The sequence below is a fragment of the Clavelina lepadiformis genome, chromosome 8 (assembly GCF_947623445.1).
Source record: "Clavelina lepadiformis chromosome 8, kaClaLepa1.1, whole genome shotgun sequence".
NCBI classification, from domain to species: Eukaryota; Metazoa; Chordata; class Ascidiacea; order Aplousobranchia; family Clavelinidae; genus Clavelina; species Clavelina lepadiformis.
In genome coordinates this window covers 19,377,533-19,395,680 of record NC_135247.1, presented here as the reverse complement: position 1 = coordinate 19,395,680, position 18,148 = coordinate 19,377,533, and the positions used below count along the sequence as shown (strand labels likewise).

Genomic DNA, 18,148 nt, shown 5'->3' with positions numbered 1-18,148 from the left:
ATGCGCTTTGTTTGTTCATATCTGATTATAATCAATAGCATAAGTCGAGCTACCGGATATTTGAGCGAAATATCTGTAAAATATTTCTAGAGTTTTTGAAAGATGCATGTCCATTTGCATCACGCGATTATAATGAAAGCAATACAACCGGTCAATGAAAGATTATGCATCACTCGTTTTACTTTTTGACGTAACAACGTAGGCTACTAAATAATTACATTATCCTGAAGCTGGCAAAGAGCTGGGACGGGGTTCGTACGGTTTCATTTTTTTAACTCTCATGAAATTTTTCCTTTATAAATCACAGCTTCAACTTGCATCAAAACGAGAGTTTGAACCAATCAAAATTCGACAAAGCAACAAATCGCTTATGTTAAATATTGAAGTTATTGCCAGCTGCATTGGTTAAATATTTGTATTTCCTGCTGAGGGTCATAATTGGGTATTTATTACGTAACAATTGCCTTCGTTGCGTAGTTGCTTAATACGAAATCGCAGCTGAGTTGCTGCATTCAAGAATGAGGCAAAAGCTCGAAGACAATAATTTCTTGTTTGTTATTTGTGACGAAAGTAGAAAAAAATAGAAACAGAAACAGTGCACGAACAAAAAATACAACAATTCTAAAGAATTACACGAAAATACGAGTTCTCGGCTGTCAACTGAAACATCCACGCGATTTTCACTCTGTGCAAAGCGATAACACAACTGATGCATTTTTTACGTAATCTCAGCAAAATCTTTTATGTTCCAACGAACACCAGCGAAAAGTGAAACGTTCAAGTCAACAAAATCCACGAAAAAACGTAGAAGGCAAGTGATAGAAAGAACAAGGTCTCTCCACCGGATCCTTTTGTTCTGCTACTTACAATGCGCCAGTCCACAAAAGACAGGTTTGGTCGCTGGATGTGGTCGCGAAAGTCTGACCAGCAGGATGCCATCTGCATTGAATCACTTTGTCCTTGTGAGCTTTGCATAGGACCACATGCTTGGACAGGTCTTGCACATCTGGAAAAAAATAGTTGAAAGCTTAATTAGATCGGGATCGCGCGTGAATGTGACGAAGGGCGGCAACAACGACCCAGACTATATCGCGTCGACACCAAGCGATGAAACTTAATCAACATGTTGTTCAATTTCGTCCATGACGTCACGCTAAATTTTTTATTTTGATTTGAAACTTATGATTAAACGGGGACTGATACCCTAGATGAGATGAGACCTACCTCCTGTTAAGCAGGCCTGGACATCAGACACAGCAGCTGTCCCATCGTACGAGGATGATAAAAGCCTTCTGCCGCCTTCTATTGGGTTGAAGCGGACACTCCTGACCTCGTCTGAGTGAACCTTCAAGTCCTGTCAGTTTAAAACGGAGAATGTCGAAATATAGTCTCTTATTTTACGGCAAAAACCTCAACTTTAGTCGAACCTTGACCGTCTTTCCCGCCTTTAGATCGTACATAGAAATCACACCATCCTCGAGCCCGACAGCCATCATCTGCCCTCTAGTGTCGACGCACACACTGGTCGGGAGTTTCGGGCAATCAGCAGCGAGGCCAAACCCAAGAACACTCACACATCTTCGGAAGCAGCAACCAGGCATGAGAGAGCCGCAATACAAGAAATTATTTCAATCAAACAAACCTGGACGACCTGAGATCCCAGAGTCGGACTGATCTATCCTGAGATGCGGATGCCAACATCCCACTCCTCCAGGAGTAAAGCGACAAGATCTGGTCTAAACAGGAGCCAAGCAATCAGTTACTAGTTAGTTTTAACGTCACGTGCAAATTGCTACGCAACATTTAAAGGATAAATGGGCAAACACCGATCAAGCTGACTTTAAACCGAAAAGATGACGCGGTTCCTTAATCCAAAATCCGAAATAAAAACATGACAAAAACTCTTCAGCAATTTCAAGACTAACCCCAGTGCTAAGCTAAATTCTCAAAATTATCCGAAAAAATTGAAAATATCGACAAGTTTTCATTTTTAGCAGTCTCTTGTGTGGTGGGATTATTCCGGCGAAGATACATCGATGCGTCGCTTGTAAGCGAATGTACCAGAGAAATGATGTTTCAATATTATGTGAGCTTAAGCAGCAATTGCCAAACATGCATCGCAAATTTGCTGTTATTTAACGAAGGACAGTGTATAGTGGCGGCGACGATGACGCCACAATGCCACACCAATATGTTTGATGGCAGGCGCAGTAGCGTTTGAATAAAGTAGGGATGTATTGGTGGGAGTTTTGACGAAATACGACCTCACATGTCAGCGATTAGTGGCAGCTGATGTTCATTTTCAGCATAGATACATCACAGGCGGCAGTGCACGTGTCACTGTAGCATTCATGATCTACGCCAACACATAAGACTAAGCTCAGTAAGCTCCAGCTAAGCATCTTTATCTTCACAAATACACCGACCATAAGCTACGTCACGCTCACCCAACGCAAGATATCACGCAGCTAAATACGCTCTCATCACGTCTATATTTCGTGGCTTGCAACTACGGTATGTTCGATTCCTACTTGATCCAAACAGCGCCATGCTAATGTACTGCAGATTGTGATGCCATAAAAGTTTTGAGGGGCAAGTCTAAAAACAACTTGGCAGAGGTGGGCAGTACCGCGGCACTTTTTCAGTACCGATACCGGTACCGTCAGTTTATCTAAAAGTACCGAATTACTTTTTTCAAGAAATATAAGTCGGTCCCGATACTCGGTACTTTTAAAATGGTTTCTTCAAGGTTTTGAGTGGTTTGCTTTTCAAACCTTCATCTTAATTAACATTTAATTCCAATTTAGCGCTTTTCGTTCTTTTTTAATCTACAAATGTCCAACGAAGTCGAAAACAGAGAGTTCACATATTTTTTGACTTAAAGTAACCTTTAGCGAGGTCAAAATAGGGGCAAAAACCGCACTTGCAACAGGACCGGCTGTAAAAAGTGCAAGTACCAAGTACAGGTAAAGTATCGAACTACATTTTTTGAAATAGTACCGACACCGAAACCGCTACCGACGGTGCTTTTAAAGTACCCAGCGCCCACCTCTGAAAACTGACCTTGAATCAAAGGGTAGTTGCCAGAAAACATGCGGGTAAAGGATTTTTAATAATATGCAGTGGTCAAGCAGTTATTGCCAATATTGTATCAAATCAAATTTGGTCTCCATTATGACAAAAATGGCGGTCATTATGACGTTACCGGTAACGGATTAGGCTAGAGCCAACAGCCAAGACTGAGCTGTAGGTTGGCATTGACATTAACCAGTACAAATACATCGACGGTGAGCTAGTTTAGGCTTATTTAACGCAAAATATTCCTGTTATACACCGAAGTACGCTAACATTATAACTATTACTCTATAATTGTCTATTCATACTTGATTCAATACCTGAGTGATCCCTATTGTTTCTGTTATTATGGCGTAATAAGAACCGCCAGCTTCGTCATAATTAAGCGACAAAGTTGCGTTTTTCTTATTTATTGAAATAATTACCACAACATATTAGAGAAAATCCTGTATATTTATTGGTAACTACTCTTTGATTTAAGGCCGACTCTGCACTTTACCCTCATTTTAAGGTCGACTTGTTTTATCACTTCCCGTCACTTTAAGCATTCCCAGTTCAACCTTGTACCTGAGTGCCCAGAGAGTTGATGCAAGATTGTGTCAATTTCGCAGTCGTAAGTGTACACCACGCAGTCAGTTCCACCTCCACTGGCCAACACGGAACCCGATCCGTATCCAGGCAAAAACATCAGGTCGCGTATTGCACCATCATGATGACTCAGCACTTTAAGAGGTCCTTTGAACAAAAAATTGCAAGTTAACAAAATGCCCGGTGAGATGAAGATCAAAGGACCCACCAGCCAGTGCCTTTGTTTGGTCATCAAACGTGAACAGCTTGATCTGTCTGTCGTTGGAGCATGTGGCAAGGAGATTCCCATGATCTGAACCAAACTTGCTCGATGATAAAAAATGTACCACAACATGAAGACCACATACAATAAACAAACACAGAAGTTATGGCAGCACATACACAGCACTGACCATTCCAGGCAAGAGCATAAATGGAACCCTTGTGCACATGAGATCTCTTTATCAAAATGTCCAACCAACCAACTGATCTTTCAAAAACTTCATCAGTCTTACTCCTAAGATGGGTATCGGTAAGTTGCGGTTCTACTTCACGGACAATATACAGGGGATTTACTCACAGGTGAGGTGGAGGAGTCCGGCACAGCTTGAGGAGTCTTGAATTAGAGCCAACTGCCAAGATTTGCTCTCGAGGATGAAAAGCTACCGCTCGTACTACGGCGGAGTCATCAGTTTTCATGAAAGGAACATAGGCGGTCATCTTTGAAATGTCGCCATCCAGTTGTCGTTGGGACTCTACTGAAGAAAACTTAAAATGTGATGAGTTGGACGTAAACTGCCACTCCTCCATCAGATGTTTTCCAACTTTTTCAGAACTTGGCATGCAATCAAAGCTCTTTAATTGACTTGAATAAGGTTAGAACTACTTTGGTTTTACCATGACCTACCTCTTCCATCGTCCAATAGTGACCTCATAATCGCCTCTTTTTCCTCCTCCAAGGTTCCCAACTTCCTAATCAACTCATTACTTTGCTCTCGAGCCTCTCTCTGTTCCTCCAGGAATGCGGAGTATGAGTCCTGTGAAGAGTCATTGTTGAGAAACAAGCAACCCAATTTTACCCCGAGGTTGAAGTTTTACCTGAACATGGGGAATGCCCCCATCTTCGTCATTTATCCCCAGGCTGGAGTTAAGAAACCCGACCTTCTGCACATTGGATGCCGTCAAACATATTGTTTCGTTTTCGTCTGTCAGCAATTTTTGAGGCGGCCGTGGCTCAACCACAGGTGAGGTGGAAAATAACTGGTGACCCGCACATATTGTGGTTTGCTCCGCAATGTTATCGTTCAAACCAGGGTTAATCTTCCCTGATATCGCGTCACCAACTGGCTTTGATGGATTCGAACATCTGTGAGTGAAAGCATTTCAATGAAAACTAAGAAATAGAGCAGAAAAGCAGAAAAATTAAAAACCTGTCGTGTGACTGATCTTCACAACTACACCAAGCGACATTTTCCTGTGAATCGATTTCAACTTTTTTCTCACTGATCTGAAATTTAAACAATATTTAATAAACGTGACAGAAAATCGCCACAAACTAAAATAATTAATTCATCACCAATTCCTACTTTCAAGTCAGAGTCTGTGAAGTTTTTGTTAATAATGTTGTCATCTAAACCTCGAATCCAGTAATACAACCAAGCATTCGTGTTGGAAATGTTGCTACTTGCAATCTTGGAACTGGCTTCAATCTCCAAAGCTTCTCCGAGACCTGCAGGAAGCGATGAAGAAAGTGTGAATGATAAAATATTTACCGAATATGAACATCAAATGAATTGATTTTTACCTGGCAAAGAGCTAACTCCAAGGGATCTTTCACAGCAATATCCTTCACATTCATCATAAAGAATCCCTTTAACAAGAAGAGAAACCAATCTGGAAAGAGAGAAACCATTGGTCAGGATCAAAGTGACTTGAACAAACCGCATCAATTACTACTTGCGCATTCATAGATGAATTGTATCTTAAATATAAACGAATAAAACCTCACAATGAGCTTAAAAAGATTAACTAAGCCTTTAAAACATTCTGAAGGAATACACTCAAGTAGATTTTGACGGTGATGAAATGATACTATTTTCATGGACATAACTATAGCAAACTAAACAGAATATTTATATTTATTCAACAGAAAAAAATTCAAAAAATATTCACGTTGAGAAGATACTCCCGTAAATCTTCAAAACGCTGTAAGCTAAGTGGGTGAGTTTATATGTCAAAAGTGATCCCACACAGAGCATTGCGATAGTGAACACTTTTTCAGTAATTACGGTCCACTGGCCTCACGTCACAAGAAAGTAACGAAACTGGGAACATGCTTTTCTACCACTCACAACATTTCCAGGTGAAAAAATTGAAGATGGTGAAAAAAACATTTGTTATTTTACACTGCGCAGTTATGAAAAACTCAAAAATCAAAATTTTTTAGAGGGAAACACAACAGAGGTTTCAATAAGTTATTAGTTAATTCAAACAGAACAGTGATCTAAGTAACTAAACACTGAGGTGGTGAAAACTAACAACACAGTCACATAGTGAGTAGTTGACATTTCTTGCCACACAACTATGCAAGTGACTGGATGATGTCATCTTCATGCTGATAGAAACCACTGAAGCATGACAAACAGTTTGCAACATCAAAGTTCACTGAACCACGACCAGTGTTCCCGCCAAGGAAGAAACAAACAGAAAAATAAACATCTGTCATTAACATTCTGAAATGGGGCAAATGATGTCCATCAAGCAACAGACATGCAGATCTTTCTGGAGTTTCTAAAAAGAATTGTGAGGGGATTTCCCAGTTCACTGTTCAAATTTGACGTGCATTTAATTAACAGGGTGTAAGAAATTTCTAAACAAACAAAAAAGGAAAGTCCTTCAAAGTATGCCAAACAATTTGCAAAAGTTATTATATTGCCATTAAAAAATCTCTTGTTCATTTACCGACAAAATAAAGAAATATATATTTCCATAGATAATGTCTTCCATTGTTATGAAATAAGTGGTTATATTATACACCCCCCACTACACTTCATTAAAATGAAATTGTGAAAGTGATGAAATAATTTTAAAATAGCCTAAAGTATTGCTTTTAGACAATGGACATCAGCAAATTAAGTCAGTGGGTTTTAACACAGCTTAAGAAGGATTAAGGTGCATTATACAAGTGATTGCAATAAGAACTAAAAGGTTGTATGTTTGAAGATTTTATTCATCTAAAAAGCTAAAACGTTTCCTCATCATCAGAGCAAAAAAAAACTAAACTTAAAACTAAGGCTTCACAATAAATTATTGACTTTAAAGGCTGTAAGAATGTCAAAGAAGCAAATGACAACCGATGGTGACAAGGTTAAGATGGAAATGACGCAAATGATCTTTCACTCCAAAGTTATAAAGTTCGAAGTCATGAGAAAGTTTTGGGCTTTTTCAGCTGAGCAAGGTTCAAACCAGCTATTTCAGCTTCAACCAAGCAAGTAACATTTTGTTGAGCTTCACAAATTCATTGAAACCACTTTAAGCAGAGTTCAATAAACTCATCGTTTAGAAAGTAAATGAATGTTGTGACTCAGCAACTAACACAAACGTACCAACAGCATTTAAATAAGCTTAAGTTGTTTTTCATCTTGAGTGACAATTGCAGTTACGACACTTCCTCTATTAAGCAATGCTGCTTTTTTAGCGCCGGCAACCCACTTCCACAGGTATTTTACACACATAAGAGTACAATCATCCTTCATTTTGAAACATATAAATACCGATCATCCTGGCAATAAATGCTTCCACCAATAGATGTAAGAATTGGCTCCAAAACTTTGACAATATCCTGGAATGTTTCAGACCTTGTGATTAGCTGCAAGGCTACCATTGACGGAAACATTTCTCTCTGAAATGATGAGCACAGCTACTTTAAAATTACTAAACATTTAAAAATTAAAACAAATAATTTTTAAAATATACCAAAATTTTTATACCTTGTTTTTAAAATATTTCGTTGTTTTCCGTTTCATTTCCTCATACTGCTGCTCGGTGCAAACTGAGCGAATTTCATCAACTACATCCTGTAAAAAAGACAGAGTTTAGCATTACAAGCTTCCAGAGTCTCAGCAACCAATCACAATTCACAACCTTCAGGCTGCTTTCAACATCTAGGCATTCTCCAGCAAAGAAAAGTTCACAAAAACGTTGCCTTAGCAGCAAAAAGAGAATTTCCTTCAAATTAAAACTGTCTGCAAAAAATTAAGAAAAATAAAAAAACTACATGAAAACACCACTTCATCCAGCTTCAAAGACATTAACCACCTTTATAGAGGTTGGCAAATGGCTGCACATAGCTGCGTACTTCACTCCAACTCCCATCAAAGCAATATTTCTGCAAAGTTTTGATTGGATCGGGCAAGCTATCACCAGTAGAGATCTATGAAACACACAATATGAATATCTCCTGCAGTCTCGGCATATTCCCAATATAACAAACCAACTCCTAATTGATTAGGTGATAATTGTCCACTGGTTTGACCAACTTATATTTAGTTGATAGGTCTTCTTGATATAAGACAACCTCTTTTAAATCATTTTGAAAACTTACCCCAGTTTCCAAAGCCAAAGAATTTGCAGTGAGGTAAAGTTTTCGTGAATGCAAAAATTCAAAAATAATTTTTAAGATATCTGTGTCATCAATCTTTACATGCATTTTAAGCTCAGTCATAAACCTGAGACTAATTGCTGCAAAGAAAGATTATTTCAAAATTTCAGGAAATAAATTTGAATCAAACAATAACTGAATTATGATTAAGATTGATCAGTATCATAAGAGTTTTTGGTATTGCTTTTTTTCCATAATTCAGGCTCCATATATGTAAGTGGCAATACTGACACCAGTCATGGAATGTACAGCATGAGTGGAATTACCAAGGACAGAAACTCGTTATGTGCGCTTAATGATAACATAGTAACAACGTATATATACTTGCTTACAGAAGATAAGTTGTTCAAATTCGTGCAAACATACTAAATGAAAACAAGTGAAAATGAGCATCTCTTGGAAACGAACACATTAAAATCTAGTGCTGTTAAGTTTTAACTTTGTGGTAGAAATGAGGTTTGAAAGGATTCTAGGCATAAACAGTTGGTATAATTAACATCTTTGGTATATTCATAAAGAATACCAATCTGACCTTCGGTTTACGCATTGCATGGAATGCAGCCAGACCATTTACTGTGCAGGGCAAAAATTACAATGCTAACTGTTGTAGTTATAGCACAATAAAACACATGCTCACAAACAAAGAACGAGCAGAAAAAAGTGGCAATGCCCAAGGGCTTAAAACATGCAAAATAGCAATAACAGAATTGTGCTATAAGATGGTACGTTAGCATGGCCACCAAACTTTCAAAATAATTTCTAATTTTAACAAATTTGAAACCAAAATAACACGAACAATGAAACAACAATACTGAAGCAAATAACGAGGTCTCACTAAAATCCTGAAAAGCCTCAAAGGATGAGGAGACTCCAGAGTTTGGCATCTAGGCTCATACGCGCACTCAATACTGCCTTTTATGAGATTTCAGTGCCACACTTAAGGTGCGTTATTTTGCGTTTAATGACTTGGACACTACTTGTCTTTTCGTCTGCACTCAATTTTCGATTCATTTAAGATTGAATAATTCAAACTGCGTCCATGACTGTTCAATTGTGCACCTAAGTGCGTACTTTCATTGCGTCTGAGCATTTTTGCGCACCGCACTTGTCGTTTTCATTGTTTGGTGCACACAAGATCTTGCTGAAGACGGCCATACTCAGCAGTCCGGATTGTAGATAACTAGGCTATATAGGCCTATGCTGATGACTGGTGAGTGTTCGAATCAACTGTGGACAACAGATTGCTTTATGCGCTGTACGCACAAAATCGGTAAGTACAACTGTCCTGTAGGTCCAAACAAATATTATAAGTGAGTTGAGTCAGCAAACAGCCTGCAGTAAAAAGCTGAATTCCCACTCTCTAACTTCACCAATTTGAAATCTTAATCAAAACTTTGTTTGCCAGTTGCTTGGTTTCATATAAAAGATGTCTATGTGATGATATTTCACGGAGCAAAATAATTTGCATTATCTAACTTTCATAGCGAATAATCTAGATTCTAGATTATGAACAACAACAACAAGGTGAACTGCTTTGTGAAAGCGATAATATTTTATGTAACCTTAATATAATAAAATATTATCGCTTTATGTAATCAAATAAAGTTGCTTCCCATAATCTAATTTGGTTGTCAACAGCAATAACGGTTAGCATTACAATTTTGGCAAATGGCGAAAAATATATGATAACTAAGACCACCCGATTCGTCTGCTTTCCGCCCATTGAAATGGGTGAGAATGCGGTAATATTTTCCCATTCCAATGGCAGGAAGTATGCCTTTCTTTCCCTAGAGTAAGAAATATGCATTTGGAATGGGGAGATGTTTACTTCGGCAGAAATATGGTTTGTGGGAAACCCCATTGCTGAAAGCAGGTCCATTTTAATGGGCGGAAAAATAAACGAATGGGGTTCACAAACCATACTTGTGCCGAAGTAAAATTCTCCCCATTCCAAAGGTATATATCTTACTCTAGGGTAAGAAAGGCATACTTTCAACCATTGGAATGAGAAAAAATTCCCGTACTCTTGACCATTTTAATGGGCGGAAAGTAGACGAATGGGGTGCTAAGACATAATACTAAACAATGCAAGAATAACATTGCTGACGTCATAATTTATGAAAACCTTACGTCATAGATATTTTCATGTTACTGTGGAAGGATATGGGCTAAGTTGAGTATAGATAAGTAGGCTACAGTCTATGCCTACCGAGTACAGCAATACTTCAGAACTTAAACAAGTTTGCCGGGAAAATTCTGTGGCCGCACTCCACCGGAAATTAACATGTAACTGTAAAGGTAACAGTTATTGCTTACAAAATTATTTACGCTCGGGTAAATTTTGTTTGAAGCCGGTTTTTAAAAGTCTTTTACTAAACGCTCTATCTCCGCGGTAGCCTATTTACGAAGGACCGCATCTCTGTCTTGACGCCTAGTTTTGAAGGAGTTAACATAAGATGTAGTATTCGCTTTGACCACTTTAACATGCCGGGCTATTAACCTTGACGGTAAAACTAATAAAACAACTGGAATTTAGCATTTGTTTATTTGATGTATGCAAGTCATTCCTAAGACCATTACTAAATTTTACTCTCGCCTTAAGATGAGATTCGTCAATATTTAGGAATAGTCGCAAAACAGCATTAACTTCACTGTTTATCTCGCTCAGTTAAGGAATAATCAGAGACGCCAAAACGCAACAACATCAATGGATGTTACTGTTAGGCTATAGGTTATGTCCAGTAGCGCAGTATAGTCTACATCTTAAAACGATACAAACGTCATTCGAAACAGTGTTAGATCAATGTTTTCACCAGAAGTATATATAGTTTTCAGTATTTATTGCATTTTTGGAAACAGTTTTAATGCGGTATTGAGAATCCTAAAACGTTTATGTTCCTTCTAGTTTGCTATGTTAACGTTTATAATTTTTTGCAGTTGGTGCAGTAGGCTACTTTTATGGTGTGGGAAGAAAATTAATGATCTTGGTACTGATCTTTCCTGTGAAAAATTTGCTTTTGAATTCTGAAATTTTAAAAATGAAACGAGCAGGAACAAATAAATTTTGAGTTTGGAAATAAGACAAAGGTCGGATAAAAACCTGCTTAGTGCTTAGTTAAAAAAACTTTGCAAAAGTTTCGGAAATTCACTTTGGAGCCACACTTTGACTCAATGCCTATTTCCTTGCGTTTATTGCAAAATTTAGCAATAACTGCAAGGAGAGCCAAGAAAAAGTCGCAAAAATAATTAAAAGTTCCTCAAAGCTAATGCTAATCGAGAGGACCAACTTGCCCCGTTGAGGGGCAGACTTCTGTGGCCTTAATGTGGCCCTTCTGTGAGTCAAACCTTAATGTGGCCCTTCATTCTCAATAGATTCTTTATGTCAATAGATATGTTGGACCAATAGATATCTTTCATATAACAACTACATATCCAAATACCTTGCGCTTGTGCTTTAAGAAGTGATAAGTTTGCTTAGCAACTCAATCACTTACCTATCTCAGTTAAATGTAAATGGAGTTCCACCCTTATAACACTGAAGGAAAACATTTGTTATTGGATTCATCCTTGCTTCATTCTCTGTACCAAATTTGCCATTTGGCGACTCTTAGCACGGCCACAAGATTCTTTTCAGTATCTTCTCACATAAAAAAATGTCTCAAGATAAACTAGAACTTAAATTTGCATGTATTAGAGGCAAAAATGGATTTAATAATAATCCAGGTACCTGAGCCTAATAAGGCCCGGTCCCTAATAAGGCCCATTGCTCATATTTCGCAAACCCGTGGAAATAAATGAAAAATTTCAACCCTATATAAAAACTAATATAAATTCATGATGGTTTACCAGATTTCATCCTTGTCACGTGATCAACCGATTCGCTAGAGCAGGGCTTCTCAAACTTTTTTGTTCTGCGACCCCATTTTGAAAAAGGTATTTCTATGCGACCCCATTATGGGGACATTCACGTTAATGACATTAAAACGGGGTTAGTTCTTTTGTCTATTAAGACTAGGGTTAAATAGGATATCAATAATTTTTACTATCTGGATAACGGATATATCCGGATATTTCCATTTAGTTAACCGGTTAACCAGCTAATTACCGCTAAACAAAACAGACCCAATTTGTTTCGGTTATTTTTGACTTTATAATTCAATTGCCGAAGTAGCAAAACAATATCGAAAGGAACATGAAAACAACAACAATGAAACATGAAATAAAGCAACGAATGAAAACAAGAAATAACAAACGAATAATCCGAACCTAATTAAGACTATAACATTGACATTGTTACCACATGAATCTACGAAGCCTAACCACTGATCCATACTAAATTAATGTTGTAAGTGCTTTAAACTTTAGCCTAGGTTCCTTCAGAAACTAGTTACTCGGCTACTCTGAAATCGTAATGCGAGCGGTAAGGTTACTTTTGGTCAGCACGTTACAGCAATCATAGCGTAACAATGCATCAATTGTTACGATTGGTTATATTTTATCTTTCGACATTTCACACCAACGGTTGCGGTCAATCCTTAAAAAACACATTTCTTGGAAATGGATAGCCTATTAACATGACAATAAAAATATTTAATAGACCCCAAAATTTCATTACGCGACCCCATTTGGGGTCGCGACCTATAGTTTGAGAAGCCCTGCGCTAGAGCACAACAAAAACTTGATATTTGCAGTTAAGGTGGTTTTGTTAATTTAGAAAAAAAGTAAGTGAGAATTTGGCCGGTTAAATGAACTGTTGTCAGCCGGCTGAAGTTTTCATGTAACAACCAACTTAGTATTGAAAAGGATAATGCACTTTTTTTTGCTAAAATTTTTCTGATAATAAAAATGTGACATTTTTTTCGTGGATGCCACATGCGCCTAATAAGGCCCATGCTAGATGCTTGGTTAATAATTGATTTCCAGACTTCAAGAGTGGTTCCAGTCATCCGTTGGCAAGTTGTTGCAGTTACTTTTTTTTTTCAACCCACGTTTGTTGGTCGTTGTCTTACACAAATTGGTGGTTGCTGTCTTGTTTTATTTGCTTAATGCGATTTTTCAGCTATGTTTTGAATCAAAATACTCACAAAATTGGTGGGCCTTATTAGGAGCCTATGCTCCTAATAAGGCCCATTTTTTGGAATTTTTAATTTCTTTATAAAAACTTTTTGGGGGGTTGTCAGGTATTGTGGTTTTAATATGTTGTAGTCATATACCCTTACTAATAGAATACGATTTTTCAGTCTATTCTCATTTGTGGTTCTTGAGTTATTTTCAAAAAAGTTTTAGGTGGGCCTTAATTGGTACAGGTACCTCAAATGTAATACGGTTTAAGTCAAATCTCAAAAAACCTTTGCTTAAAAATGCCATAACAAGTTCTAAATACGCAAACTGCATGACATTTGAAAAGTCATGTTGTCCAGTTTTTTCATTAAAGTGGAGCAAAACTAGAGCACCTTTAACAAATCATCGTCCCATGATTGACAAGGCTGAAGATGAGGCTAAGATAAAGGCTTTGTGCTTAATCCTGGAATCATAACTTAGAAGCTCTCAGAATACCAAGATGCTATACTTGGATACATTTCAGGCTACTTGGTCAGAAACCTGACCGATAGAATCACTTATTCATATTGTGCTGAAGCACTTATAGCCTACAACAAAAGAGTTCTGGAGATGACCACAATTACAGTACAAAAGATGTCTACCATACCTGGCATTAATTCAAGTCAAAGACAGAGGCGGTTTAATTACCCCATCAGCAGGTGTTGTAACTGTGGTCAGACAGGCAGAGAAGCTCTTTCTAACTGCTATTTGTGGATTTATTTCACTAAATCCTAAAATTTCCATCAAGGATCATCTCAGTAGGGATGGGCCGATACGAACCCAAACCCGAATAGATTCGCCGAATATCGCCTTTATGGAAGATTCGGGCGAACACGAATACCAATAATGGCGAACCCGATTACAATATTACTTGTAAATTTACTGACTTTCGTAAAAAATGATGATCTAGTTTCCCAACAATGCTAAACTAGAGTCAGCAGTACTTACATTAAAGGTCGATTTCCTAACAATTTTGCTTTTCAATCGTTTTTTAAACACCATTTTTCGTAAGAAAGCGATTTGTCTATCGATTACGTCATTTTAGAAGCAAGTTTTGACAACTTTTGGAGAGAATTTATTGTTTGGTTCTGATACGAATAGATTCGGAATTTGTTCGTGTCAACCTGATGATATGACATGATTTTCGGGTTCGCACAAACCCGAATAATCTTCCTCGCGGCACATCCCTACATCTCAGTCAAAACCTGTCTGTATCAATTTATGAAAAAGTTAAAAACTATGATTAATTTCCATCTTTTAGAAACCATGATGACGATTTTGAGATTGGATGTAAAGATCTTCATTCTTTACAATTAATAAAGAAAATTATTAAAGAATTTATTATAAAATTGCTTGCAAATCGAATGCCGCATAGAATACGGAAATTGGCAAAGCAAAGCATTGCGTTACGTGTCGCCTATGCATGACTTCCTGTGTATCGTTATAAACCGTGACGTGAGTTATTCTTTCATTTATAGCTATTCATTGCGTCACAGTCTACTAAGTTAACCCTAGAAAGTGGTCGACTTTATTATGTAGCTGTCCCAATGTCTTATTTAATGTAATCGTTTGAACAAGAAACAATATAATCAGTTTATACAGTTGTCATGGTGTACAATTAATTCTAAGATTAAGAAAAGCGAAACAACGACCTGAGACTCATTTATCATCGAGGACAACAATTCAACAGACAGACTTTGTAATTGAAGTGGTCGCCCTTACAGGATAAGGAACGATAAACAATCTTTTCATTACAAATTTTTCACCATCAGGTTTTTGACCTATGGTCAGCATTATACAAAAACTGTGATACAAAAACACGAAATTGGTTACCGGCAGCAATCAAACAAACTTGTTTTATTTAGAAATGTCTAATTCATTAGCCTACTCATAATGATTACTTTCGTAGAACATCCGAATATGTTTGAAAGGTATCGTATATATTAGATATGGTTTGTATTAGGTTTCATCATAGCCTATTTCTTTTTGTGTCTTTCACATTAATTTTTTTCACGTTAACACCTGATTTTGTAAAAAATATGCATCAGTCACTTGCTTTGAATCATGCAACTCTTACGAGAATGAAGGGCTACTCTATTCCCTTATCCTATACGGTACCGGTAGACAATTGGCCTAGGCAAGTTCATTCATCAATACCGCTAAAACAGAAATATTTACAAAAACAGTCAGTGATACAGTAGAACAAACACCTCGACCTTTCGAAAAGCTTCCATTGAATTAGGCCTATACAGAACTACTCCAATTTACAATTGGCTAAAAGCCTTTGCCTCACTCTCTCCCAACGCTTTTGGGCGCATGTGTCATCGCAGATTTGCTTCACTTTTCAGGGGGAGTTGGATATGTGTAGTTGTTATATATAAGATATCTATGGTTGGACCACACTGGACTGTGGCAAATTTTGCCCTTTAGCGCGTCTGTACTTAGTGTGGTGATAAAATGACATCAAAAATAATTCTACTTCGCGTTTTGATTTGGCAAAAGTTTTACGGTTTAAGACTTGGTTGATGAGCTTGGCTAAAAATCGGGAATTGTGCGATATTTGAAATTTTCTTTATGGCAGTTTTAGGGAGTTTGCGAAAAAGATGGGTTCTTGGCGCTATATTTTGCACTTCGTTGATTTACTTTGTTTATAACACAATTGGTTTTCGAGTACTTAAAGATGTTTCATCGAAGGAATCACATCTGTTAAAGGTTTGTAAGTTTTCTGATAAGTTCCTGAAATAGCTACTATGTCTATAGCCTCCTACCGAGGTTAAATGTTAAATTCCATTTTGGAAAGTTTAAAATAAGCCTGAACTAGCCTAGCTTACCGTTGGGCGTTGGTGTATTCGTATCGGTAAATGTTAATGTACAGTACAGCTCAGTTTTGGCTCTAGCCTACTCCGGTACCGGTAACTGTGTTAAAAGCAAGAATGCTTTATCAGTTTTTGTATTTTCATCTGTAACATTCCTATGCTGAAAATAAACATTACCTGCTCAGTTGCTACTAGGCTAATCACGTATCTATGATGACTTTCAGGTGGTTCCATCCAAAACGTGTCAGCTAGCCTACCACTACTACCATGTAGCCTACCTAGTTATATTCCAGTCATCGGGCGTATTGTTATTACATTGTGACATCATAAAAGGAGGCCGAATTTATAATACAATTTTAGCAATAGCTGCTTGACCATTACATATACATTAAACATCCTTTCACCAGTATGTTTATGCAACTACTTTTAAATTTAAAGGCAAACTTATGTTTGGACTTGACCTTCAATTTAGCTGCTTTAGCAGTCGTCAACTCAACATGAGCAGTTTTTGTATGTTGTCAAACTCTGTCATAATACACTGATCCCGCCTGTTATTATCACCTGTGGACCAGACCCTTTCGCCGATTGGTTAATATCCGAACGGTTGCTGTGATCATGGTTACTGGCCCAAAACTGCTGCTGTACCGTTTAACCACAACAGGATGGATACAGTTAAACACAAGATGACAAAAAATTTTCGAATTCATCATTTATCTCATCGACATTAAACAGCAACATCGAAGTCAATGTCTGGAAGAAATTTTCTAAATTGAGTGTTAGGTTGAGAACAATTGGATAATGACGGCAGCTGTTATGTGGTGCGATTTGGAATATGCGTTGCTGTCACATTGTACAATTGACTCCGAAAAAAATTGATAGAAAAATTTGAAACAGATGGAAATATAAGTCAAAGAATTTTATACGGCAAAATTTGTGACCTTACCAAAATGGTCATATATAGTGGGTGGTCATTATAAGCAGATTCTACTATATACATATTTATATATAGGCCTATACAGTATATATAGAGTTGAAATTGTAACAACTTTCTTCACTGTTTCATGTAAAAGTGATTTGATTTCTTCCAATACATTGACATTACTTCAAATATCGGACCAACTTCGGTCGAAAGTTTTAACTTTCATCTGAATTCATTTTGTTTCTCAGCTGACAAATGTGCTTTAGATTGCCAGGAGTCGAGAGAAATTAGAAGGTGTTCTGCGCCGGCTGAAGTGGCAGCCCAGTGTTTCCATCGATGAAAATGATGTGGAAAAAAGTGAACAATTCCCACACATTTTGTGCAGAAACTCACTGCAGGCGAGTGCAATATTGTTCAAAGAAGCTTCAGGCCTGATTAGTTACGTTGTTCTTGTGAGTACGCCATGGCAGTCGTTTAATGTTGTAGTTATTACAGGGCAAGGAAATAATTGTGGATGACAAGGGTTTTGTTTGTGACCGAACTAGCTTGAAGCCGTCTGGATGCTGTGACACTTTCCACAGCTCAAGGTAATTAACCAAGTGCCTTCTTCTGTCAGGCTCTGGCTTTATTCTCACTTACTTCTTCTAGATACGTCTGTGAAAGTTGTCTTCATAATAATTGTTGTTCAGTTTATGAGCACTGTGTGTCATGTTGCTTGGAACCAGACAATCGCTCATTGCTTGAGAAAATAATTCTAGAAACTTCAAACAACTTGCAACAGGTAAAAAGTTTTGTAATAATGAGAAAATAAGATTTAAAAGAAAATTCTTTTCCAATTTTAATCTGATGTTCTGTTTCAGATGATTCTTTCAACCATTGACGACCAGTTTGATTTGTGCCTTTCACGGTGCAGGACGTCGTCATTGAGCGTGCAGCATGAGAACGTGTACAGAGATCCTTCCGTAAAATTTTGCTTCGGGAGAAACATTCCTGACTTGAAAATTGTCTGAC

General features: G+C 37.5%; 2 protein-coding genes across 5 annotated transcripts; one reads left to right on the top strand and one right to left on the bottom strand.

The window, feature by feature from the left end:
- Positions 1 to 531: 531 nt before the first annotated feature.
- LOC143468490 (WD repeat-containing protein 47-like) lies at positions 532 to 9,665 on the bottom strand. 4 transcript variants are annotated; one of them, XM_076965742.1, is made up of 18 exons: positions 8,246 to 9,665; positions 7,960 to 8,074; positions 7,786 to 7,886; positions 7,632 to 7,718; positions 7,416 to 7,543; positions 5,447 to 5,535; positions 5,229 to 5,371; positions 5,073 to 5,149; positions 4,741 to 5,008; positions 4,550 to 4,679; positions 4,223 to 4,400; positions 4,056 to 4,159; positions 3,872 to 3,955; positions 3,643 to 3,810; positions 1,643 to 1,736; positions 1,428 to 1,578; positions 1,225 to 1,354; positions 532 to 1,006 (listed from the first exon to the last, which is right to left on the bottom strand). In XM_076965742.1, the coding sequence occupies exons 1-18, from the start codon at positions 8,363 to 8,365 to the stop codon at positions 864 to 866; spliced, it is 2,310 nt and encodes a 769-aa protein (XP_076821857.1). In that variant the 5' UTR covers positions 8,366 to 9,665; the 3' UTR covers positions 532 to 863. The 4 variants fall into 4 exon arrangements, with proteins under 4 accessions (XP_076821857.1, XP_076821858.1, XP_076821859.1 ...); XM_076965743.1 differs by having other exon boundaries at positions 4,223 to 4,397; XM_076965744.1 differs by lacking the exon at positions 7,786 to 7,886.
- Positions 9,666 to 15,698: 6,033 nt separating this feature from the next.
- On the top strand, positions 15,699 to 18,148 carry LOC143468543 (SREBP regulating gene protein-like). Its single transcript, XM_076965845.1, has 5 exons — positions 15,699 to 16,114; positions 17,404 to 17,535; positions 17,633 to 17,724; positions 17,786 to 17,918; positions 17,998 to 18,148. Exons 1-5 carry the CDS (start codon positions 15,977 to 15,979, stop codon positions 18,145 to 18,147), a joined length of 645 nt encoding a protein of 214 aa, XP_076821960.1. The 5' UTR covers positions 15,699 to 15,976; the 3' UTR covers position 18,148.